We start from the raw sequence: 25,135 nt of genomic DNA on the forward strand, positions 1-25,135 counted from the left end.
CGTTATCCCTTCGCGTCTACATTTTTCAAATTTGCCGCCTTTTTCTACTGTCAAGATCTGGGTGACCAAGTATATATGACTGAGTTCACGTGTGTAAAATATGCACTGATGCAACGCAGAATGCGATGTTTACTATACTTGGTCAACCAGATCTTGACAGTAGAAAAAGGCGGCAAATTTGAAAAATGTAGGCGCGAAGGGATATCGTCCCATAGAAAATTTGAATTTCGTGCCTTTTTATACTGACAAGATTTGGTTGACCAGCTATAGCGTATTATACGTCTGTAAATTGCTTTTTAACAATTTTTAATTCAGCCAGCGTGGAAGTGCTGCTGCTGCGAACATCATGTGATTCATGGGCACCTTTGCACCGAGAACGGCGTGGAGTGGTTTGCCTTTTTAAATTAATCGTTTGAATTTTTATTTGTAAGCTTTGTTTTTGGTTTGGTTTATTGTTATTTTGGTTTATCAAATTATGGTATAGTGAGTTTTGGAATGCTCCCTTGTTAATATGTCATGCCATGTCAATTCAATTATTATCATAAAAAAAAAAAAACAATTATTATCATTCAATCATTGCGACAAATAACATTTCACTTTTACGGGCTTGATAAGTTGATAACGCAAAAAACAAAGATTATTTAATAATTTTACTTGTTTAATCTTATCAATCAATATCAAACTAGCGAAACAGTTATTGGCGGTGGTCCGATGAAGTGAACTTTGAAGAAGTACCTACTATCAAAGTACCAAGTGGAGCCCGTGTAAAAACAAGTTTTTGATGGACTTTGACTCTAGATAGCAGTAATACAGTGTGAATTATCAGACACTGTCAGTAATAACTATCGTTTCATTTCGCTTTCGAGAGCCGTGAAGGATGGAGCAGCTGCGTTTTGACGGTCGTGTGGCGGTGGTGACCGGTGCCGGGAACGGTTTGGGAAAGGAGTACGCGTTGCTGCTGGCATCCCGCGGGGCGAAGGTGGTGGTCAATGACCTGGGAGGCGCCCGGGACGGCGCCGGCAAATCCGCTAACTTCGCCGACGATGTCGTCAAACAGATCAAGGACAAAGGTTATCATTCTCTTTGTTTTATTATTGCCGCATTTAGCATTTGAAATCGTCACGTCACTGTCCTTTCAACATTGTTTGTTACTTATATATTCATACATTATCATGTTTGCATGTTGACTATAGCCACAATCTGCAGTGAAAAACAATTACTAGTTTTGATAACAATATATTAGAATAAAGTAGGAAAGCGTTTATTGCAAAAATCTACTACATGAAAAAAAGAAATGTAATCACTAAACAGTAAACACTTATGGCTCCCAGACATTGCTTTAAGTAATTAAGGAGTTAATAATTAATAAGTATGTCACTACATAGTATAAAACAAAAGTCGCTTCTCTATCTGTCTGTATGCTTAGATCTTTAAAACTACGCAACGGATTTTGATGCGGTTTTCTTAATAGATGGAGTGATTCAAGAGGAAGGTTTATGTATAATTTGTTAACCCGTAGGAAGCCGGGGCAGGTCGCTAGTAAAGAATAAATGGAATATTGGTGCTGTTATAGTAGTTACAAATGGACACCGCTCGGCATATATGCTCTGGCAGAAGTATATACAGTACTGGTCTTTCATGGAGCCCAGCGCCCAAACATAACACAGAACAGCGGTAGAAGTGATGAGCATACAATTTTGCAGTTAATTTATTTTTAGAGATGATGTTCCTAACTTCATTAATTTTACCCTTCATGTTTGTGATAGGTATACCAACGAACGGACATGGAAGTACTATTCATTACTTATTGATGGTATTATCTTTTCATTGTAGGTAGTTAAACTTAATATTTACCATTATTATCATATTAATGAGGCCCAATATGCATATTAATACTCTTTATCAGTCTTGGAATAGGAATTATTGTCCAAGTTATTTTAATATATAAATTGAGATTTTATTCTGATTTTCATAGCTATCTTTAAAAAAACATTTCAAAAGATACTACGATAAGTTAAAAATATACATTAATTATTAATTATAGATATTAAATATAATATCTATGGAGATTTAATTCTGATTTTCAAAGCTATCTTAAAAAAGCGGCCAAGTGCGAGTCGGACTCGTCCATGAAGGGTTCCGTATTTAGGCGATTTATGACGTATTAAAAAAAAACTACTTGCTAGATCTCGTTCAAACCAATTTTCGGTGAAAGTTTACATGGTAATGTACATCATATATTTTTTTTAGTTTTATCGTTCTCTTATTTTAGAAGTTAGGGGGGGGGGGACACACATTTTACCACTTTGGAAGTGTCTCTCGCGCAAACTATTCAGTTTAGAAAAAAATGATATTAGAAACCTCAATATCATTTTTGAAGACCTATCCATAGATACCCCACACGTATGGGTTTGATGAAAAAAAAATTTTTGAGTTTCAGTTCGAAGTATGGGGAACCCCAAAAATTTATTGTTTTTTTTCTATTTTTGTGTGAAAATCTTAATGCGGTTCACAGAATACATCTACTTACCAAGTTTCAACAGTATAGTTCTTATAGTTTCGGAGAAAAGTGGCTGTGACATACGGACGGACAGACAGACGGACAGACGGACAGACGGACAGACAGACAGACAGACAGACAGACAGACAGACAGACATGACGAATATATAAGGGTTCCGTTTTTTGCCATTTGGCTACGGAACCCTAAAAACCATTTTTCTTATAGGACAAGGACCCTTTGGGTGTCCAATAACTATTTTTAGGGTTCCGTAGCCAAATGGCAAAAAACGGAACCCTTATAGATTCGTCATGTCTGTCTGTCTGTCTGTTTGTCTGTCTGTCCGTCTGTCCGTCTGTCTGTCCGTCCGTATGTCACAGCCACTTTTCTCCGAAACTATAAGAACTATACTGTTGAAACTTGGTAAGTAGATATATTCTGTGAACCGCATTAAGATTTTCACACAAAAATAGAAAAAAAACAATAAATTTTTGGGGTTCCCCATACTTCGAACTGAAACTCAAAATTTTTTTTTTCATCAAACCCATACGTGTGGGGTATCTATGGATAGGTCTTCAAAAATGATATTGAGGTTTCTAATATCATTTTTTTCTAAACTGAATAGTTTGCGCGAGAGACACTTCCAAAGTGGTAAAATGTGTGTCCCCCCCTGTAACTTCTAAAATAAGAGAATGATAAAACTAAAAAAAATATATGATGTACATTACCATGTAAACTTCCACCGAAAATTGGTTTGAACGAGATCTAGTAAGTAGTTTTTTTTATACGTCTTAAATCGCCTAAATACGGAACCCTTCATGGGCGAGTCCGACTCGCACTTGGCCGCTTTATAATCGTAGGAATAACAATAAAAAACCAGTATGATTAATTAAAAATGTGATTGACTTAATTACATACATACCTAAAGGGATTAACTATCACTGACCTTTTGAAAATGTAATCTTCCTCAGATTTTTAACTGAAGATTTGATTACATGTTACAGAGAGCTACAATCCATTGTTAAAAAGTCCTTACATTTGCCTTAAGATGGCTGAAAATAGCATTTAACTATTAGTGTCACAGAATCTTGTTATTATGGAAATATCTTGTTGTTAAACAACAGGGCCAGTTTCTGGTTTGTTACATCAACTTGTTGAGGCCAAACATCTCTGAGCTTGCATAATATACATATTAGTTTGTTAGATGGTGTCTTGATGGTAGGTGTGTTTTTTTATTTATTTAAATAAGCATTCATTTAATTATTTCTGCCACACATTTTAAAGTTATGGACATTTAGCAAAAGACAAGTGTGACTATCATGTGGAACATGTTTAACTTATTGCCAGTCATGTTGTTTATTGAATATTCAAATTAAAACTTATGTTAAATATGCTTTAAATTCTTGAATAATGTTCAGTTACTAAAATACAATAGGTATACAAAATATTAGTGAGTACTTGTGTCGAAAAAAGTGAAACAGCTGAACGATTAATGTTATCCAATATTGAATTGCATTACAATTTACATTGACATAAGGTGTAATATAGCCTGTCTTGTGTAAAACTTTTTTTTACTAGATCTAAAGTTATTTCATTGTATTGAGTGGTAAAGTAATGTTTTAATCATTTTATAGACAAAGTCAAAACAATTTTAGAGAAAGTCTTAAAAAAATTGGTAAAATTGTAGGTATTTACATCTCATTCTTTATAATACTAATGATAACCAAAGTTTAACTATAACCCTGAAGCTGATTTTAAAATATCTTGCTTTAAACATACCTAAAACATTGTTTTCATATCCTTGATACTAAATTGACAGTTTGATGTTTGATTGCCCCAATTTGTCCAACCAATTTATCACTTTAGTACATAATTCATACAAAACCTCACTATAAAACTGTAATTTTAGCACCTGGGGTATAAAAACAGAGCTTATTAGCTATTATTCACAACTATATCACTACATAGTATAAAACAAAGTCGCTTCCCGCTGTCTGTCAGTCTGTCTGTATGTATGCTTAGATCTTTAAAACTACGCAATGGATTTTGATGCGGTTTTTTTAATAGATACAGTGAGTCAAGAGGAAGGTTTATGTATAATTTGTTAACCCGTGCGAAGCCGGGGCGGGTCGCTAGTTCCTTGTAAATAAACAACACTGATAAAATGAAATAATGTTGTTTTGCAGGGGGAGTGGCAGTGGCTGATTACAACTCCGTGGTCGAGGGAGAGAAGATCATAAAAACAGCAATAGATAACTTTGGGCGCATTGACATCATCATCAACAACGCTGGCATTCTCAGAGATAGGAGTTTCAGCAAAATATCCGACCAGGTAAGCTTAATCGGGATTTTCTAATATCCTATAGGTTGCTAAGCGGGCGAGGTGTTCAATGTAATATTGAAAACCTCGCCCGCTTGACGCGCTCTTATACTCTTGACACCTTGACGCGCTCTTATACTCTTACAATAAAGTCGCGTCAATATGATTTTGAACACTTCGCCCGCTTAGCAACTATTGCTGCTGAGTGTACATGTTTTGTGTAAGGGGTATCTCCTAGTCATAAATACAATTTAAATACATGAATAACATTATACAGTTATACAGTTTTTTGTTTTATATATTTTTTGTTTTCTGCATTTAATGTTTTAAAACATTGCATGTATGCATGTTTTATATATTTTTTGTTTTCTGCATTTAATGTTTTAAAACATTGCATGTATGCATTGTTTTTCTTTGTGTACTAACCTTTAGAGTTTAGGCTATTAACATGCATTTTACTAACACTCCTATGGATTATGTTGGTCCGAAATAAACAATTTTTATTATTTTATTTTTATAGGTACTATGAATATCAACCATTATCTATTATGGTTAGTTCTTTTATACATTACCGTAAATCTTAACTTGAATTTAGTTACAAAGTTATCGTATTTTTATGTACAGTCATCAGCAGAAGTTGCTAAGCGGGAGGTGTTCAAAATGTTAAATGATCTTGACGCGACCTTATCGTTAAGAGAATAAGAGTGTGTCAGTCAATGTCAAGGTAATTCTAATTATGAACACCTCGCCCGCTTAGTAACTTCTGCTGCTCACTTTAACAAAAATGTTTTGAATTCCTATTTCATAATATTTCAGGCCTTGGCAGAATAAACAGCGTTGCAATTTTGCCTTGTTTGCAAATTGTGACAATATGCTGAGCGAAAGCCTTTTCCTTACTGCACACATTGCTGGACTCAAGTGTGATTTATTCTTCTGTCTGTGTGTATATAATTTCTCTCTGCTGTCTTTGCATTGTTATTGTTATCCTTTTCTTTTTCTTTGTTTTTCATCTTTTTGTCCTGTGTATGTGTGCTTTATCGAATAAATGACTTTCTATTCTATTCTATTCTAATCTAATATATGACATCTTGCAATTTTTAGCAAACAGGACTTTGAGGTGGATACCAACTAAAGTTTTATAATGTATCAGATAAGAACCAGTTGTTATCAAATATTTAAATAATGATAATACTACACTTTAATACAGACATTGAATTATCAACCATAATAAATAAATGAACAAATTTTATACAATATAATTTTACGTACTTTAGGTATACATATTTTATCATACAAATATAGCAAATTAAAAGCAATATTCCATTTAAGAAATGTGAGTTTCACTTTCTCGTACGGCAATTGCTCGACATTAAAGACCGTATTATGTACAGTTCACGCTCAAGCTGACGCAAACAACTAACCTGCGTTTATCCGGTGTAAGTGTAACCCTCTCGCTTCCTCAGACTTACACTCCACGGCCCTGGCCTATTTATATTTTGCCTGCAAACGCCTAATATGCAGCAGAGGCATCGAGTGTGAACCTGAATTAAGTGGATGCGAAGCTAAAACTCGGTTTTATTAGGTACTTCAAGAAACATACGTGACAATGTCATGAAATGGAATTTCGTGACCAATAAAACCACTATTTAGGTAGGTACCTATTAAAACAACTGCCAGTGTAAAAAATAGATACAACCAGTATTTCACCATTTTTGGTTGGTCGCAGACACTCTTTGGTTGCACCAAATCGTCTATGAAAAATATCCCAATTCTCTGCTGAGTTACGTTGATCAGTCCGCCGATTGTGGACATTGTGGTTGGTGCAACCGTTAAGGGGCCCACTGATTACCAGTCCGCCGGACGGTATCGGCCTGTCAGTTGTTCGGAACTGTCAACTTTTTGTTCTAACTGACAGGCCGATATCGTCCGGCGGACTGTTAATCAGTGGACCCTTTAGTCCTTCTATACCAGTGCTTATTTGTGCAAAAGGACTGGGACCTCGTGCATGCCGTCCACATGAAGGGGGCCTTCAAGACCACGCAAGCGGCATGGGAACTGTTCAAGAAGCAGAAGTTTGGACGAGTCATCATGACGTCCAGCAACGCTGGGCTTCTTGGCAACTTCGGCCAGGCTAACTACAGGTATTATCATAAATCATAAATTATTTATTCGCATCACCAAATCACCATATCACCATGATACCTGCCGAGCACTGGCCAACTTTCATTGAGGGTTATGCTCTTCCACTGCGGATTGGAGACTTAACACACACTTTAGGATTTCTTTACAGACGTGTGCAGCTCTCCTCACGATGTTTTCCTTTTCTGAAAACCTTTTGCAATAACTCATTGGTCTAAGCCAGGGTTTGAACTCTTAACATCCAGTCTTGAATGATAGTGTATGATTATTACAGTATCTATAATTTGTATAGATTGTAGCTACAGCGCTATTCGTCGTGTTCCCGAATTTAAATCTAAATATCGAGAACTTGATGTAAAAATTATAATCTATACTTGGTCAAGCAGATCTTGACAGTAGAAAGAGGCGGCCAATTTGAAAAATGTAGGCGCGAAGGGATATCGTCCCATAGAAAATTTGAATTTCGCGCCTTTTTCTACCGACAAGATTTGCTTGACCATCTATATATTTTATAAATTTCCTTAATTCCAGCGCCGCCAAGTTAGGTCTGGTCGGTCTGGCTAACACCCTGGCTATAGAGGGAGACAAGTATAACATCAAAGTGAACACAATCGTGCCAACCGCCGCGTCCCGCCTTACCGAGGATATCCTGCCCCCCAGCATGTTCGAGGCCATGAAGCCGAACCTCATTGCGCCTGTCGTGGTAAGTATTGAATCGCGATATCCCGGCATTTTGCCACGGCTCATGGAAGCCTGGAGTCCGCTTGACAAATAAGTCAGTAGTTTTTACGAAAGCGACTGCCATCTGACGTTCCAACTCGGAGGGGAAACTAGGCCTTATTGGGATTATTCCGGTTTCCTCACGGTGTTTTCCTTCACCGAAAAGCAACTGGTAATATCAAATGACATCTCGTACAAAAGTTCTGAAAAACTCATTGGTTAGTGATATGCTGTTTGGTTTTTCGAGAAATAAAGGATAATTGGAAATATTAACTCGCGAATTTGGGTAACCAGCCCGCCGCTCTACCAACTAAGCTACCGAGACTTACCCGTCGGCAGCGACTTTTTTTTTTCAAACATTGTGTTAGCAGATGTCTCTGCAAAAAATTGGTTTTGTAAATTATTACATTATTTGTTTCTTAATTTTGATGGGCTTAGCCTTATGTTATGTGATATTTATTTATTTATATTCAGGCATACATGGTGCACGAGTCTTTCAATGAAACTGGTCTTATCATCGACTCCACTCTTGGATTCGCCACCAAAACACACCTGGTCAGAGCGGAAGGTGCTACCCTCAGGTACGAACAATACCATGGAATAAAATCCGTTTTTAATCTGTATTAACAAGTATTTATCGAATTCTGTACGATTTCCTCCCATCTTCCAATTGCCTTACATGCAATTGTGTAAACACAGACTGCGCACGTGCATATTAATTTGTGTGTTATTTTTTCATTTCGTCACAATACTTTTTGTGACTTTAAGCAAAAGGAGTACCATTTTATGTGTTAGTCAGTGTGATAAGGAAAATAAAATATATTTTTTTGCGACAGACCACATATCAACAAAACAATATTGACCCATTTGCCCTCCGCAGATATTATTTGTCTCTCCAGTCTCTAATATAATGCATGTAAATAGTTAGGTATATAATATCTGGGTGACCGAGCTTCGCTCGGAAAACATATAAAAACTCGAAAATGCGCGTTTTCCCAGAGATAAGACCTAGCTAGATCGATTTCTCGCCCCCGAAAACCCCCATATAGTAAATTTCATCGAAATCGTTAGAGCCCTTTCCGAGATCCCCGAAATATATATATATATATAAATAAATAAATATATAAATAAACAAGAATTGCTCGTTTAAAGGTATTAGATAAACATACTTAAGTCAAACATACTTAGGTACACTAGGGTACATATTAAAATGGGATAGAACGATTGAAGCATAAGTAATGGATAGGGACAATGCCCTTAATGGCAGGGACACGATACTTTAAATCTGGACATGTCCCCGAGATACCGGAACTTATTTCCGACAGCTAATAACTGTATTTTCTAATAATTATATTGTTTCTCCAGAAAGAAGCCAACAGACCCCGTGACAATAGAGTCCGTAAAAGACAACTGGGAGAAGGTAGTCGACATGACCGGGGCTAAGAACATCTCCAAGATCTCTGAAGTCACGCTCAACCTGGTTGAGAAATTACAAGTAAGTCCGGATAATAAATTATGTTTTATCTTTATAGCTCAAGTGTAATAAAACGCGAGTGATATATTGTTTCAGGTTACACTTACACTTGCAATAAAGCTTAAGAAATAAATTCGTAAACAAGGACGCGAATGTGTTTAAAACAAACAAGAAAAGTGTTTTTTTTGTTTCAACTAGAATACTAGATGTACACCTTATACCTAGTAAATCGGTTTATTTCAGATTTAATACTATGTAAGGTTTTTTTGGAAAATTGGTTCATGCTGGGTGGTCATTTGCAGCTAATACATTTTCACCTATCTTTAGTGTTTAATGTTTAAGACATGCGGTGTTTTGCATTTTCTTTTTCTAATTGCATCTTCCTGGAAGTAATGCTTTGAATAGCACCGGCAATAAGGCGTCTTTTGCTCGGAGCCCGCATAATAATATGGTACTGTGATAAGGCGTGTATCATAGAGTGAAATTATCTCGGCAGTTTTTGCATTTCATGATTTTCGTGGTAGATGTCGCGGGTGGAAGCTAGTCGATAAATGACAAGATACTATGACAGTTAACTCCCACCAATTTTCCAGTGTCCTATAATAATGAATTCTCCTCAGGACTTTGAAGACCGCAGCAAGATGGACGCTGACCGCGAGTCCTACTGGACCACGTACAGCTACAACGCCAAGGATCTGGCTCTTTACGCCTTGGGAGGTTAGTGCAGTACCAACATTCAAGCCATAAATTAGATTTAAAATGATATTTAATAACATGTATCATACCTAAAACAGTTCAGATACGAGTTATATGATTTAAATACATTGTTTTTTAGGGTTCCGTACCCAAAGGGTAAAAACGGGACCCTATTACTAAGACTCCGCTGTCCGTCCGTCCGTCCGTCCGTCCGTCCGTCCGTCCGTCCGTCCGTCCGTCCGTCCGTCCGTCTGTCACCAGGCTGTATCTCACGAACCGTGATAGCTAGAAAGTTGAAATTTTCACAGATGACGTATTTCTGTTGCCGCTATAACAACAAATACTAAAAACAGAATAAAATAAAGATTTAAGTGGGGCTCCCATACACCAGACGTGATTTTTGACCGAAGTTAAGCAACGTCGGGCGGGGTCAGTACTTGGATGGGTGACCGTTTTTTGCTTGTTTTGCTCTATTTTTTGTTGATGGTGCGGAACCCTCCGTGCGCGAGTCCGACTCGCACTTGGCCGGTTTTTACTTATTTTTCTGTGACATAACATAAATATAGAAAACTAATATGCTTAGCGTGGTGGGCACCTTTGCGTCAGGGGCAGCCCGGGACGGGTTTTAGTAGGTAGTTATTTTTTTACATATTTAGTTTGTATTTATATTTAAGTTTCTATATGCTTAGATTAGAAGTATAATTATTAATGAAGTACATAAAACAACGTACGTAATTTCCCAAGTTCCTATTATTAGCCTGTTTAAATTAATTTAAATTAGCGTCTTTAAATTACCAATGCAAAGCGAAATCGCTGTTGACCTTCGCCCGTATGCAAATATTTCAAAAATTAACTGAATACAGAAGGACATAATGTTTTCCATGGTAACAGTCTAGGGAAATAATTTTTGTATATACCGCGTCGTTGGCAAACAAGCATACGGCCTCCCTGATGGTAAGCAGTCACCGTTGCTTATGGACGCCTGCAACTCCAGCCACTCCAGAGGTATTACATTACATGCGCGGTACATAAAAAAGCACGGCTAAATCAATGATTTATAACTCAAGATAGGTTATAGGCGTTCCAAAATTGAAGCGCTTACCTTGTGACAAATTGGACAAGTTGCCTGTAGACGCGGCTGGACAAGCGAGAAATGTGCACGTGCTAACGAGCTCCCGCACACCGAAAGAGAAAGAGACGAGCTTATGTTTAACAACGAGTGCGACAAAGATGGATGGAATGAGAAAATTAATCAAAAATAACAGATTTCTTCGTAGGCACACAGAAATAAATATGGAAGTATTTTTTGTGCTCCTCAAGTATGAGTATAACCTATCTATCTTATCTTATACCTTTAAACGAGCAATTCTTGTTTGTTTATTTATTTATATATATATTTCGGCGATCTCGGAAACGGCTCTAACGATTTCGATGAAATTTGGTATATGGGGGTTTTCGGGGGCAAAAAAACGATCTAGCTAGGTCTTATCTCTGGGAAAACGCTCATTTTTGAGTTTTTATATGTTTACCGAGCAAAGCTCGGTCTCCCAGATATAGGTTATATAATATCATTGGGCTAAATTAAACATATTGTTTCTTTTAGTGGGCGCATCGGTAGCCAACCCCACCGACCTGAAGTTCCTTTACGAAGGCCACGAGGAGTTCGTGGCGCTGCCGACCTTCTTCGTGCTCGCCGGCATGTGCATGGAGTCCCCCATCGTCAACCAGGGCATGCAGAGCCACGGGAAGTTCGCTGACTTCTCCAATGTAAGTCTTTCTTAGCCCTTAAATGCATGATTTTTCGTATAATTTCCTAATAAATTGAAACGGGCGCATCGGTAGCCAACCCCACCGACTTGAAGTTCCGTTACGAAGGCCACGAGGAGTTCGTGGCGCTGCCCACGTTCTTCGTGCTCGCCGGCATGTGCATGGAGTCCCCCATCGTCAACCAGGCCATGCAGAGCCACGGGAAGTTCGCTGACTTCTCCAATGTAAGTCTTTCTTAGCCCTTAAATGCATGATTATTTGTATAATTTCCTAATAAATTGAAATGGGCGCATCGGTAGCCAACCCCACCGACCTGAAGTTCCTTTACGAAGGCCACGAGGAGTTCGTGGCGCTGCCCACGTTCTTCGTGCTCGCCGGCATGTGCATGGAGTCCCCCATCGTCAACCAGGCCATGCAGAGCCACGGGAAGTTCGCTGACTTCTCCAATGTAAGTCTTTCTTAGCCCTTAAATGCATGATTATTTGTATAATTTCCTAATAAATTGAAATGGGCGTATCGGTAGCCAACCCCACCGACCTGAAGTTCCTTTACGAAGGGCACGAGGAGTTCGTGGCGCTGCCGACCTTCTTCGTGCTCGCCGGCATGTGCATGGAGTCCCCCATCGTCAACCAGGCCATGCAGGGCCACGGGAAGTTCGCTGACTTCTCCAATGTAAGTCTTTCTTAGCCCTTAAATGCATGATTTTTCGTATAATTTCCTAATAAATTGAAATGGGCGCATCGGTAGCCAACCCCACCGACCTGAAGTTCCTTTACGAAGGCCACGAGGAGTTCGTGGCGCTGCCGACCTTCTTCGTGCTCGCCGGCATGTGCATGGAGTCCCCCATCGTCAACCAGGGCATGCAGAGCCACGGGAAGTTCGCTGACTTCTCCAATGTAAGTCTTTCTTAGCCCTTAAATGCATGATTTTTCGTATAATTTCCTAATAAATTGAAACGGGCGCATCGGTAGCCAACCCCACCGACCTGAAGTTCCTTTACGAAGGTCACGAGGAGTTCGTGGCGCTGCCGACCTTCTTCGTGCTCGCCGGCATGTGCATGGAGTCCCCCATCGTCAACCAGGCCATGCAGGGCCACGGGAAGCTCGCTGACTTCTCCAATGTAAGTCTTTCTTAACCCTTAACCTTTTCCACGCCGTGTCAAACACAAAAGCTGTCACTCGGACGCCACATCATTGAAGTGTTATTTATTTATTATTTATTTATTTATTATTTCTTATACTATTATTGGGAATGTGTTGTAATTTATTCGGATGAATTCGTGGAGTGACTAATTATGGTTGTATAATTGCACTCTTTTACTAATGTTTTATTTTTATCATATTTTTTGACATTTAAACCGGTTTTATCAAATAAATGACTATGACTATGACTGTGTCAAAACTGAGCGTAACGGCTTTGTGTGCCCGGGATCGCGGATATCATTGTTTTGAATTGTTATTTTTAGTTAGTTTATAACTCAAAAAAGTATTCGATATATAAGTTCGATTAAAAATAAGACTGGGTATTTTAAAACAACTTGTGTGCAAAAGAAAACAGGCAGTATTTTGTATTTTACAATTTTTCACAGGTACTTCACGGCGAGCAGTATATTGAGTTCGTCGGCGATTTCCCGAGCACCGAGGGCACGTTCACCACCCGCGCCTACGTGGTCGACGTACTGGATAAGGGCTCCAGTGCCGTGGCTCTCGTCAACAGTGAGCACACCTTTATTTACTATTTAACCTTTTCATTTTCATTTCATTTATTCATGCTTAAACAACATACACAAATATACACAAATATAAGTACATGTCATATTATATTATGAAACCCGGATGGGGCATAGCAGATAACTTATTTTCTAGAACTTAAATGCTAAATTATCCTAATTACAATAAATAATAAATAACAATATAACAATATATACTAAACGTATGCACACTAAACATCTTTGTCACCAAAATACTCTCCTATATGGTAACATTTGTCAACTAAATTCTTTTTTTAATTGTTTAAAAAATAGTATATTGTTCTTTTCTCCCTTTAAGGTGTCACTTAATTTATTATAAATTTTAATTGTCATGACGTGTGGACTTGTACTGTGCAATTTTATTGTAGATCCTGAGACTGTAACTAGATTATTTTTGCCTTTTCCACGCCGTGTCAAGCACAAAAGCTGTCACTCAGACGCGACATCATTGAAGTGTTAAAACTGAAGTTGAACTTTATGTAGATGCACGTAGGTCGATGTTACTCTGTGGTCTGTGGCCGATTAATCGGTCTTTAGCGTTGAACCTACGGTGGGGATATATCGGTCATTTGCGTCCAAAAGGTTAATCGTGACGTGGAAGGATTCATTCATGTTTTCATTAGAAAACATGTTAAGTATAGAGATTGAAAACTATCGTAAACAGGAATAAATATCTTTTCCAAATAAGGTCCAAACTGCTAATTGATTTTTTTAAAAAGAGTTCCACATATACATGTTATTGTCGGTGTTCTATGTATTATCTATTTATCTTTCTCGGTTTCTGCCGCAAGCGTCTATATAATGGAAATTCTTATTTTATACCTTTAAACGAGCAATTCTTGTATATTTATATATACATTTCGGGGATCTCGGAAACGGCTCTAACGATTTCGATGAAATTTGCTATATGGGGGTTTTCGGGGGCTAAAACTCGATCTAGCTAGATCTTATCTCTGTAAAAACGTGCATTTTTGAGATTTATATGTCTTCAGCTCGGTCTCCCAGATATTTTATTCGAAACCAGCCATTCCACAAAGCGCCGTCCGCGATAAACTTTGCTCATTTAACCTCATCGTTCTCAGGTGAAATATACCAAGACAAGGAGCTGGTATACCGCACCCAGCAGCACGTGTTCGTGCTCGGGCAGGGCGGGTTCGGCGGGCCGCGCAGCAGCAAGGTGGCTACGGACGTCGTGGCGGCGCCCAAGCGCGCGCCCGACGCCGTCGTAGAGCAGCGCACTGCGCAGGACCAGGCGGCGTTGTACAGGTCACTACTGTCTCACTAGACCATAGACTAGACAAGGAGCTGGTATACCGCACCCAGCAGCACGTGTTCGTGCTCGGGCAGGGCGGGTTCGGCGGGCCGCGCAGCAGCAAGCTGGCTATGGACGTCGTGGCGGCGCCCAAGCGCGCGCCCGACGCCGTCGTAGAGCAGCGCACTGCGCAGGACCAAGCGGCGTTGTACAGGTCACTACTGTCTCACTAGACCATAGACTAGACAAGGAGCTGGTATACCGCACCCAGCAGCACGTGTTCGTGCTCGGGCAGGGCGGGTTCGGCGGGCCGCGCAGCAGCAAGCTGGCTATGGACGTCGTGGCGGCGCCCAAGCGCGCGCCCGACGCCGTCGTAGAGCAGCGCACTGCGCAGGACCAAGCGGCGTTGTACAGGTCACTACTGTCTCACTAGACCATAGACTAGACAAGGAGCTGGTATACCGCACCCAGCAGCACGTGTTCGTGCTCGGGCAGGGCGGGTTCGGCGGGCCGCGCAGCAGCAAGGTGGCTACGGACGTCGTGGCGGCGCCCAAGCGCGCGCCCGACGCCGTCGTAGAGCAGCGCACTGCGCAGGACCAAGCGGCGTTGTACAGGTCACTACTGTCTCACTAGACCATAGACTAGACAAAGAGCTGGTATACCGCACCCAGCAGCACGTGTTCGTGCTCGGGCAGGGCGGGTTCGGCGGGCCGCGCAGCAGCAAGGTGGCTACGGACGTCGTGGCGGCGCCCAAGCGCGCGCCCGACGCCGTCGTAGAGCAGCGCACTGCGCAGGACCAGGCGGCGTTGTACAGGTCACTACTGTCTCACTAGACCATAGACTAGACAAGGAGCTGGTATACCGCACCCAGCAGCACGTGTTCGTGCTCGGGCAGGGCGGGTTCGGCGGGCCGCGCAGCAGCAAGCTGGCTATGGACGTCGTGGCGGCGCCCAAGCGCGCGCCCGACGCCGTCGTAGAGCAGCGCACTGCGCAGGACCAAGCGGCGTTGTACAGGTCACTACTGTCTCACTAGACCATAGACTAGACAAGGAGCTGGTATACCGCACCCAGCAGCACGTGTTCGTGCTCGGGCAGGGCGGGTTCGGCGGGCCGCGCAGCAGCAAGGTGGCTACGGACGTCGTGGCGGCGCCCAAGCGCGCGCCCGACGCCGTCGTAGAGCAGCGCACTGCGCAGGACCAAGCGGCGTTGTACAGGTCACTACTGTCTCACTAGACCATAGACTAGACAAGGAGCTGGTATACCGCACCCAGCAGCACGTGTTCGTGCTCGGGCAGGGCGGGTTCGGCGGGCCGCGCAGCAGCAAGGTGGCTACGGACGTCGTGGCGGCGCCCAAGCGCGCGCCCGACGCCGTCGTAGAGCAGCGCACTGCGCAGGACCAGGCGGCGTTGTACAGGTCACTACTGTCTCACTAGACCATAGACTAGACAAGGAGCTGGTATACCGCACCCAGCAGCACGTGTTCGTGCTCGGGCAGGGCGGGTTCGGCGGGCCGCGCAGCAGCAAGGTGGCTACGGACGTCGTGGCGGCGCCCAAGCGCGCGCCCGACGCCGTTGTAGAGCAGCGCACTGCGCAGGACCAAGCGGCGTTGTGCAGGTCACTACTTGTCTACTTAACGACCACATAGCGTTTAGGGCTCATTTAAGGCTCATTTAGACGGCGTGCGAACTCGTATACGATTTTATACTCGGTCAACCAGATCTTGACAGTAGAAAAAGGCGGCAAATTTGAAAAATGTAGGCGCGAAAGTATTTCATCCCATAGAAAATTTGAATTTCGCGCCTATTTTTACTGACAAGATTTGTTTGGCCAGCTGATAGTTACATTGCGCACCATTGAGGTAACATCAATTCAGCCGACCGTTCAAATGACGCAATGTAATGACACTCGCATGCGAGTACTCGCACCGTCTAAATCAGCCCTTACACGGTGCGAGAACTCGCATGCGAGTTTCATTACATTGCGTTTTTTGATCGGTCGGCTGAACTGTTGTAACCTCAATGGTCCGCAATGTAACCAAAATCGCATGTAACTAAGTTCGCGTGTCGCCTAAATGAGCCCTAAATTCTACATTTTCAGCTCTTGCCACGGAGCCCACGGTCTGAGATCCTAACTCACACACTGAAAATCGAAATTTCATTATCTGCCTCTCCATCGCTCTTGAAATTCTAGAAATAGCCTCTGATATAACTTTGTATAGTGTTTATAACTATCAAAGCACGCATGTCTCCTGCGCCCCGAGATGAATGGACGAATTTAATGCATAAATACAATTTTCACCTCAGCAGCTCGAACAAGGGTACTTTGCTACTTAAAAACAGTGAGCAAAATTGCATTTTGCTCACTGAGTGAGACAAAATGAGCAAAATGCGATTTTGCTCTCTCAGTGAGCAAAATGCGATTTTGCTCACTGTTTTTAAGTAGCAAAGTACCCTTGTTCGAGCTGCTGAGGTGAAAATTTAATTGTTGGTATATCTTAAGAAAACATGAGTGAATAGAGGTAAGTGATGAAGAAGGAATACATTTTTCGGGTTCTCTAATATGTTCTCACTGCTGAGGTGAAAAATGTTGTGTACTACACGAGATCAAAGTTATTTACGTCTCATGCGCTTTTGAGTCCCTTACTACGCTCAAGATTCTAAATTAGAGATTATTATAGAATCTTTCGCTTGCACGGGACTCAAAATAAGCACTCGAAGAAATATCAAACTTTGATCTCTTGTTGTACAAATAACTATTGTTGTTTTATCTACCCAAATATCATAAACCCTCCATGATGCGTCCAAGAACCACACATTATGACCACCATAAAAATATACTGTTTTATTAGAACAAATTTCTTATCTGTAACAATGTTATTATTGCTAAATAATAACATCGATTTCGATAATATTATGCATTCAAATTTCGAACATCTTTGAAAAACAAAGAAATTTGATTTGACCTCTATTCTAATATCAGTCGAGATGACGTTTAGTTCGAAATGAATTGTTAATTTTCAAACAAATTTGACAAATGTCGCACGTAAGTAAGATATCGAACGATATGATAGTTGGGGCCGACTCTAGTTTGTCTCTGAATTAAAAAAAAACTATGACAGCTGCCAGAAAACTTTTCAATACTGCCATTACAGGTTAAAATTTGTTTTGTTGCATAAAATTGTTCAATTTGTTGAATTTAAACCATAAAATGAGTGATCAAGATGATATAGATATTTCGGCGACGCCTCCTGATATCCGTGACAAAGCAACTAACGTTATAAATGACTTATTACCAGCTAAGTCAAGGAAACAATACAAAGGAACATACTTCTGTACGAGCTGGGCAAGTGAATTATAATAATTGCACCATCCAAACTGTAGGTAAATAATTATTATTGTTCTAAATCAATTTCTTCATTTTCGCATTTGTTTTCTGTTTTATTTTACTAATAATTGTTGTTAGTGGCCCTGAACAACACCGCGATGCCGGTCATAATATGCGGCTCCTGAATGCATCATGAAGGCTTATGATATGTGGGTAGATAAAGTAGTGTATGTAACTGTACATAATTAGGCATTAAAACACTCGTGTGATCCTTTTAAGAAACTCACTTCGTTCGTTTCTTAAACCCACACTCGTGTTTAATGCCCTTCATTATGTACAGTCACATAAACTACTATTTACAGTTTTTCTTTTTTAGACTTCAACTAATACTTTGAACCGCACAAACACACACAACACAGCAGAAACAGCGGAATAGCAGAACAGCAGAAACGATTTAGCTTATTATTAAGCTAAATCGTTTCCGCTGTTCTCGAGTATTAGCAAAACGAACGCCAAACTTGCAGCTTTTTATATAAAAAGATGAAATGGCAGGCTCTCCGGAGATTTCAACCCGCTCCACATCGACCCGAACATGGCGGCCTCGATGGGACACCAGAAGCCCATCCTGCACGGCCTCGCTTCTCTCGGCATATCGGCGAGACACGTGCTAACCAAGTAAGTAAACTTTCTTCCTATAGTTATTTTTTTGCATTAGAAAGAAGGTAAACAATCTCGACGTGTCTTTTTATTAAAAAAAAACAACGGGTTGCACTCCGGGACTGCCGACAGAAGTGAAAACTCAATGACTAGTCCAAAATTTCTGCAGCACTATGTATAATTGACCCATCCTCCTTTCTATTGAAAAACTAGTTCCGAAATTGCTGGCCAGTGAGCTTAAATTTGTAGCATTCATTGTTTAAAATTCGAATAGAAATTGTAAAGTTACCTTGCAGACCTCGCATCTAAATATATTTGGTCATGATATTTTGAGTTTTATTCACCAGTACTAGAGTTCACTTTTATTAGCGATTTCATCAAGATTTATTGAATTATATTTGAGTGATATAATTATCATATAAAGTTAAAATGTAACTGTGAGATCCTCGTATTTCAACCCGTACAAGATTAGAACCCTTTAATGTCATTGAGTTTTTCTTTATTGATTTAAATGCCATCTAACTGAGTGGCCATCTAAACCTTACAGTCACGTGATCGCCTTACGCTGTCTCGAGTTAATAATTTTTTCCCCACCTCAAAAAGTGCCCAGCGCCGCTAAAGAAGTTTTCACTTCAAAAATTGAAAAACGCTTTAAAACATTAGTTTATATTACTTTTGGAAGCAAAAGAATGTAAAAGATCGTATGTGATTTATAATTCTAACATATTTGCTGTGACTTATTTTTCAATGGTGATTTTGAATAAAAAGACATGTCAAGATCGCTTTAGCAGTTACCAATCCGGTTATGATTTCATTGGTCATTGGTTTGGTATACAAACGATATAATATCTTCGTGATTTCTGGCTTGTAATTAAACATTTATTTCATAGGTACGCGGGCAACAACCCGTCCAACGTGAAAGCCCTAAAGGCGCGCTTCGTGAAACCCGTGGTGCCCGGGCAGACCCTCGCCACGGAGATGTGGCTCGCGGGCAACCGAGTGCACTTCCAGGTCAAGGTCAAGGAGACCGGGAACGTTGTCATTGCAGGTAATATCCGCATCCGCAACCGCGGAACTTCCGCATTATTTTCAACATCCGCATCCGCATAAAATCGATGCGGATTTAATGCGGATGTGGAACAGGTCGGTACAGGAACGTCTTAACATAAGCGTAAGTGCTGGACTGCTAGGTAATTTAGTCATTAGCCAAAAAAACCTATTAGAAATCAGCAGTCAAGCGTGAGTGGGACTTAATGCACGGAACCCTTGGAGCACGGAGTCCGACTCGCACTTGACCGGTTTTTTGAAATAAAAATTACTAAAATGTAATATTCGACGTTTTTTATGTACCTAACTTGACATCCGCATCCGCATCCGCGGTTGTGAGCCTTTAAAAATCCGCATCCGCATCCGCATCCGCGGATGTCAAAAAATCGGCATCCGCATCATCCCTGGTACCCACAGACAAGACATTCTCCACACTGAGCATAGTAGCGCTACCCCCTCTGCCACAAATATACGGTAGTTTTACTCCATTTTCGAGCCAAAGTGTCTTTGTGTGACGTCCGTGTCTTTGAACGGACCAATCACGGCACGGGACTCGCTCACCTCGTCCCCCGCACCCCCGTATTTTTGGCAGCATCGGTTTCATGAAATAATTGCTCTAAACTCCGTCTAGAGGATTCCTAGTCTATGCAGGTACCTTACTTTCGTATTAAACATAGATACAGAGGACATACGCACATCACGTGTATATGTGACGTTCCATGGGTAAAGGTACCTTATGGCGGTTACGCCGCATAGCACTTCATCAGTATTGGAGCGTTGTTAATAATTGTGTAATGCTCTGGTTTCCTAGGATAACGGTGCCGTCATATAGCGGCCGTCTCCATAAAAATTCTACGACATCCATATTTAGCCGTATTATTTAGTATGGAGACGGCCGCTATATGACGGCACCGCTATCCTAGGAAAACCGATCTTAAGCGCCAACTGACATAAGGTAACTTTACCCATAGAACGTCACATAAGTACAAAACGGGTTATTCCCAGCTGACAAAACTGGATATGTCAAATTTATACCTGCTTTAAGTGGTCTATTCACCTTTATACTGTCGTTCTAGCGTTTATAGTGTCGTTGTAGCTGTGTTTGTGTCGTTTTAGCTGTTACAGTTTAAACAAAGGTTTGGACACCCACCTAAAAAAAATCTGAGTCCTAAGACAACAAACAACCTAACCTTCAAGACCCACAAATTTAGGTTGCGAACACATGGGTTTATTTTCGTAACTTTTTGTGACTTTAATATATGTACCCAATACGCGTTTATAAATAAACCTTATAAATAAATAAAATAAAATAAATTTATTTCAGACAATTAAACAGTCCATATTTTTACATTTTTAAATTAAATAAAATTTATTCGAATAATCATAATCATAATAATTTATTGATAATATAAAATTACATGTCAAATAAATACATAGGTTACAGTGTGTAACTACAGTATTATGTTTAAGTACCTTAAATAATTAATTAATTAAATAGCTCCTTGTGGTCGTAGAACGTCTGCTCGAGAAGCCATTTTTTAAGTTTTGATTTAAAAAGTGACGCACTTTGTGCTGTTATAGAAATATAAAGAGTAGGTGAGTTGACCGTGACGTCACTGTGTAATGTTTCATATAGTTCTAAAAAAGAAACTGATTTGACTAGTAGGAAAACACCCTATTGGTTCCTTATATTAATTTCATACCTTTCAGGCGCGTACATGGACCTGAAAAAGGTCGAGTCGTCATCAGGCCCCGCGCCCGCCGCAGCCCTGCCGTCTTCCGGCGCTGCTCTGAAGAGCGACGCCCTGTTCGCCAAGATCATAGACGAGGTGAAGAAGAACGCTGCTAAAGCCAAGTCCATCGGTGGAGTGTTCCTTTACAACATTATCGACAACGGGAAGACCGTTAAACAGTGGAGTAAGTTGGCTTTAATCGTAAAACAAGCTTTGTGTGTTAATAATAATTTGAGCCTGTATACATCCCACTGCTGGGCACAGGCCTCCTCTCATGCGCGAGAGGGCTCGGGCTATAGTCCGGATTGGGGACTTCACATACACCTTTGAATTTCTTCGCAGATGTATGCAGGTTTCCTCACGATGTTTTCCTTCACCGAAAAGCTAGTGGTAAATATCAAATGATATTTCGTACATAAGTTCCGAAAAACTCATTGGTACGAGCCAGGATTTGAACCCGCGACCTCCGGATTGAAAGTCGGGCGTCATATCCACTCGGCCACCACCGCCACTACTACACTGGTACTGGATTAACTAATACATCCAAACCATTTAGGTATTAACCTCTTGTCCGTGTATTATAAGGATTCTGACTGAAATTTTAGTCATCATTTAGCATTTTTTTGGAGAACGATGTTTTCTGCTCTAACCCAGGGTTGATTGAACCCATCAGGATTTTCGACTACCACACATACATGGAAGCTCGTATTTATTATATTTTACGTTACAGCTCTGGACCTCAAGACGCCCGTAGTCTTCGAAGGTGCTCCCAAAGGCAAGCCAGATGTCACGATGACCGTCTCCGACGAAGACTTGATCGCCATCGCCGGAGGATCTCTCAACCCGCAGACCGCTTTCATGAAGGGCAAACTGAAGATCAGCGGGAACATCATGATGGCTCAAAAACTAGGACCTCTTTTGAAATCGGACGCCAAATTGTAAGACTGATGTATATATTTTTGGCCAGTAAGCCATGCTAGTATTTATTCGACGCATATTGGGTGCAATGTAGGGATTTTGTGCTGTTATTATTATTTTTACCATAAGTGCCTGCTTTCATCATTTAAGCTTACTGTCAGTGCACAAATCAAAAGTAAGGCAAAAGGATTTTTTCGGAAGTATTGTCCTGTGGTACAATTTTAAGAAAAATAATGTATGTCTTGTTAAACCTTATAAAGCATTCCAGTCGATTTTATGGTTTTGTGTTTATTAAATCCTGGGTTTTAAAGTACCTATGCAGTTAATCCTGATGTATTTGATTGTTTTTATACTTTTTTTTAATGGGTTAAGCAATATAATACAGAATAAGTATATTTCACATTACTGTTATGGAATGGTGATGGATTTTATCAGAGTTAAATAATAAAAATGTTTATATTACACTGAGGGTTTTATTTTTCCTTCAAATAGTAAGTTTGATTCTCGAACTTCGTATTCCCACGCCTCCTTCATGTCTGGCTGTGTGCTGAGATCGACAAATTTGCTTGCCTGCACTTCGGGCAGGCCCTTTGTAGAGACGGCTGTTCCTAGTATACAGCAATATTTGCCTGGAAAGCAAACATAAATCTAAATCGTGTGTATAGTATGTTACTTTGTAAAGACAATGAAGTGTAATCCAACAATTTTTTTTTCGAATAGCAAGACAATGAAGTTGGGGGTCCCGGCGGCTTAGCCAAGGTGACAATCGCTATCGCTTCGCCATCAAATCGCTGTCTCTCTATCATCACTCTTCCATATTAGTATGATTTGACAGTTGCGTTTTGATCGCTACGGATCGTTAGCGATTGGCATGTTGTCTATGGGGCCAGTAGTTTACAGATGGCGCCAGCATAAGTTTTACCTGTTAATCCTCCGTTACAGACGGCCGCACCGGACTGCGACCTTGGTGCGGTTAAAATATCTCTATCTCACTTATAGCTGCGTCCTAATAATGGACGTACGGTATGGTACACACGATCGAACGTGTGCCGGACCGCACCAAGGTCGCGATCCGGTGCGGTCGTCTCGTCTGTAAACACTAAGAAAAATGTCAAATTCTGTTTTGGCCTGGATGATAGCCTCTTAATTTATTTAAGCCAAAGGGTTTGTTAAAACTAAACCTTTGACATCTGCCAACCCCATTGACGGAGCGAATAGAGTTCGCGAATGTGTGAACAAAGTGTGAACGCAGAGGGCTTACCGCGAAACACGTTCGTACGTAAGTGTGACAGGGAGGCAACACGTCGAACGTGGTTCGCCTCTGTAGGCCCTCTGCTGTTTTGCCCTCGCCACTAGCATGAATGTATTATGGCTCCTCTACACGATGGGCCAACGCCTGCCACTCCAAGGGACGCATTTATGCGTTAGAGGGAGCAAGTGATATTGCTATCTCATTCTACTGCATGGCTGCGTCCCTTGGAGTGGCCGGCGTTGGCCCATCGTGTAGAGGAGCCATTAAGGCCCCTGTACACAATGGGCCATCGTGGGCCAGTCCAAGGGACGCAGCCATGCGGTAGAATGAGATAGCAATATCACTTGCTCTTTCTAACGCATAAATGCGTCCCCCAGAATGGCCACGCTGGCCCATTGTGTACAGGGGCCTTAACAAACAACTGCATGATCAGGGAAAGCAGGAAGTCTACTTTAGCGACAAAAGGCAAGTCTGGCGACTGTACCTAGTTAAGCACGTTATGTAAGCAAGTTTAAGCTAAAAGCATTATGAAAGGCTGAAAAGCAAAGCAAATAAAATGATGTTGAAAGAAAAGCAACAACACAACTTTGAATGCCACGACACATTTAAAAACTAACCACCAAAACACTAATTTTTTTAAGAGATTATTTCAAGCAATAAGTGCCTAATCTTACCTTTCTGTAAAGAAGCCTTGTCGATAACGCCGTCGGCAGTCTCACATTTCGTTATTTTCGCTCTTCCAAAAGTATCCGATATTATTAAAATGTCGTTACCGACATTTTGTTCGATGGTTCCTTGCAACCAAACATCAAAGGGAGTTGGTTTATTAATCATATCTCTAATTAAGTACTTTCTTGGATTTAACGTCATTTTATTAGATCACTCGTTTTCCTGTATTTCAAAGCATTTGTTTTATTTAGTAAACAAAAGTAATCTAACCTAACTTATTTTGACAGAAACCGAACCATGGACAAGACAATTTAAAATTTAAAACTTTTATAGGCAAAGTCAGGCCTTAAAAAATGTTTCTTCATTGTAAAGAAGTTTTAACACTTTTAACAAAACTACCTATAGTGTGTCAAAGGACTGTCTTATTTCAAACATAGAGAGAGTCATACTATCTTTGTCTTACACTAGTACTAGCACCCAAAAGAAAAGGATGAGTATAGTTTTTTTTGTTCCTATTTACTGACAAATTGGTTTGACCATCTATACTTGGTCAAGCAGATCTTGTCAGTAGAAAAAGGCGGCAAATTTGAAAAATGTAGGCGCGAAGGGATATAGTCCCATAGATAATTTGAATTTCGCGCCTTTTTCTACTGACAAGATTTGGTTGACCATATATAAGCACATACCGTACAATTTGATTTTTAAATAACTCGTTACTTAAGTACTTAAAATGTCTACATACGACGTACTTTATGCCTGTGTAAAGTTTAGAGAAATTTCACTAGACTCACTAGAGCAGTTTTTGATGGATAGTCTCGCTCAGGCGTTCGTTAAGAATTTCGTTTTTTAAGTAGGTACATAATTATGTAGCCATTGTGCCCCGACAATGGCTACATAGGCCACCTAAAAAAAGGAATAC

At 40.6% G+C, this 25,135-nt stretch overlaps 2 protein-coding genes across 2 annotated transcripts; one reads left to right on the top strand and one right to left on the bottom strand.

The window, feature by feature from the left end:
- The first annotated feature begins 605 nt into the window (after positions 1–605).
- LOC134655512 (peroxisomal multifunctional enzyme type 2-like) lies at positions 606–22,757 on the top strand. Its single transcript, XM_063510981.1, has 14 exons — positions 606–1,070; positions 4,685–4,830; positions 6,808–6,959; positions 7,489–7,660; positions 8,152–8,258; positions 9,043–9,172; positions 9,772–9,868; positions 11,451–11,614; positions 13,203–13,329; positions 14,447–14,630; positions 18,493–18,615; positions 19,488–19,645; positions 21,355–21,561; positions 22,108–22,757. The coding sequence occupies exons 1-14, from the start codon at positions 878–880 to the stop codon at positions 22,317–22,319; spliced, it is 2,172 nt and encodes a 723-aa protein (XP_063367051.1). The 5' UTR covers positions 606–877; the 3' UTR covers positions 22,320–22,757.
- On the bottom strand, positions 22,749–24,501 carry LOC134655509 (uncharacterized). The gene is made up of 2 exons (XM_063510979.1): positions 24,222–24,501; positions 22,749–22,924 (listed from the first exon to the last, which is right to left on the bottom strand). Exons 1-2 carry the CDS (start codon positions 24,415–24,417, stop codon positions 22,755–22,757), a joined length of 366 nt encoding a protein of 121 aa, XP_063367049.1. The 5' UTR covers positions 24,418–24,501; the 3' UTR covers positions 22,749–22,754.
- Positions 24,502–25,135: the final 634 nt, after the last annotated feature.

The sequence above is a fragment of the Cydia amplana genome, chromosome 16 (genome assembly GCF_948474715.1).
Source record: "Cydia amplana chromosome 16, ilCydAmpl1.1, whole genome shotgun sequence".
Classification (NCBI taxonomy): Eukaryota; Metazoa; Arthropoda; class Insecta; order Lepidoptera; family Tortricidae; genus Cydia; species Cydia amplana.

What these genes read in the sequence shown, in the direction of transcription:
- LOC134655509 (XM_063510979.1), bottom strand. Translation starts at nt 24,417, where the DNA reads ATGACGTTAAATCCAAGAAAGTACTTAATTAGAGATATGATTAATAAA. An exon ending in CAAGGCTTCTTTACAGAAAG is followed by an intron (nt 22,925 to 24,221) that starts GTAAGATTAGGC and finishes TTTGCTTTCCAG; the next exon opens with GCAAATATTGCTGTATACTA.
- LOC134655512 (XM_063510981.1), top strand. Translation starts at nt 878, where the DNA reads ATGGAGCAGCTGCGTTTTGACGGTCGTGTGGCGGTGGTGACCGGTGCC. An exon ending in TTCGGCCAGGCTAACTACAG is followed by an intron (nt 6,960 to 7,488) that starts GTATTATCATAA and finishes CCTTAATTCCAG; the next exon opens with CGCCGCCAAGTTAGGTCTGG. An exon ending in GAAGACCGTTAAACAGTGGA is followed by an intron (nt 21,562 to 22,107) that starts GTAAGTTGGCTT and finishes TTTACGTTACAG; the next exon opens with CTCTGGACCTCAAGACGCCC.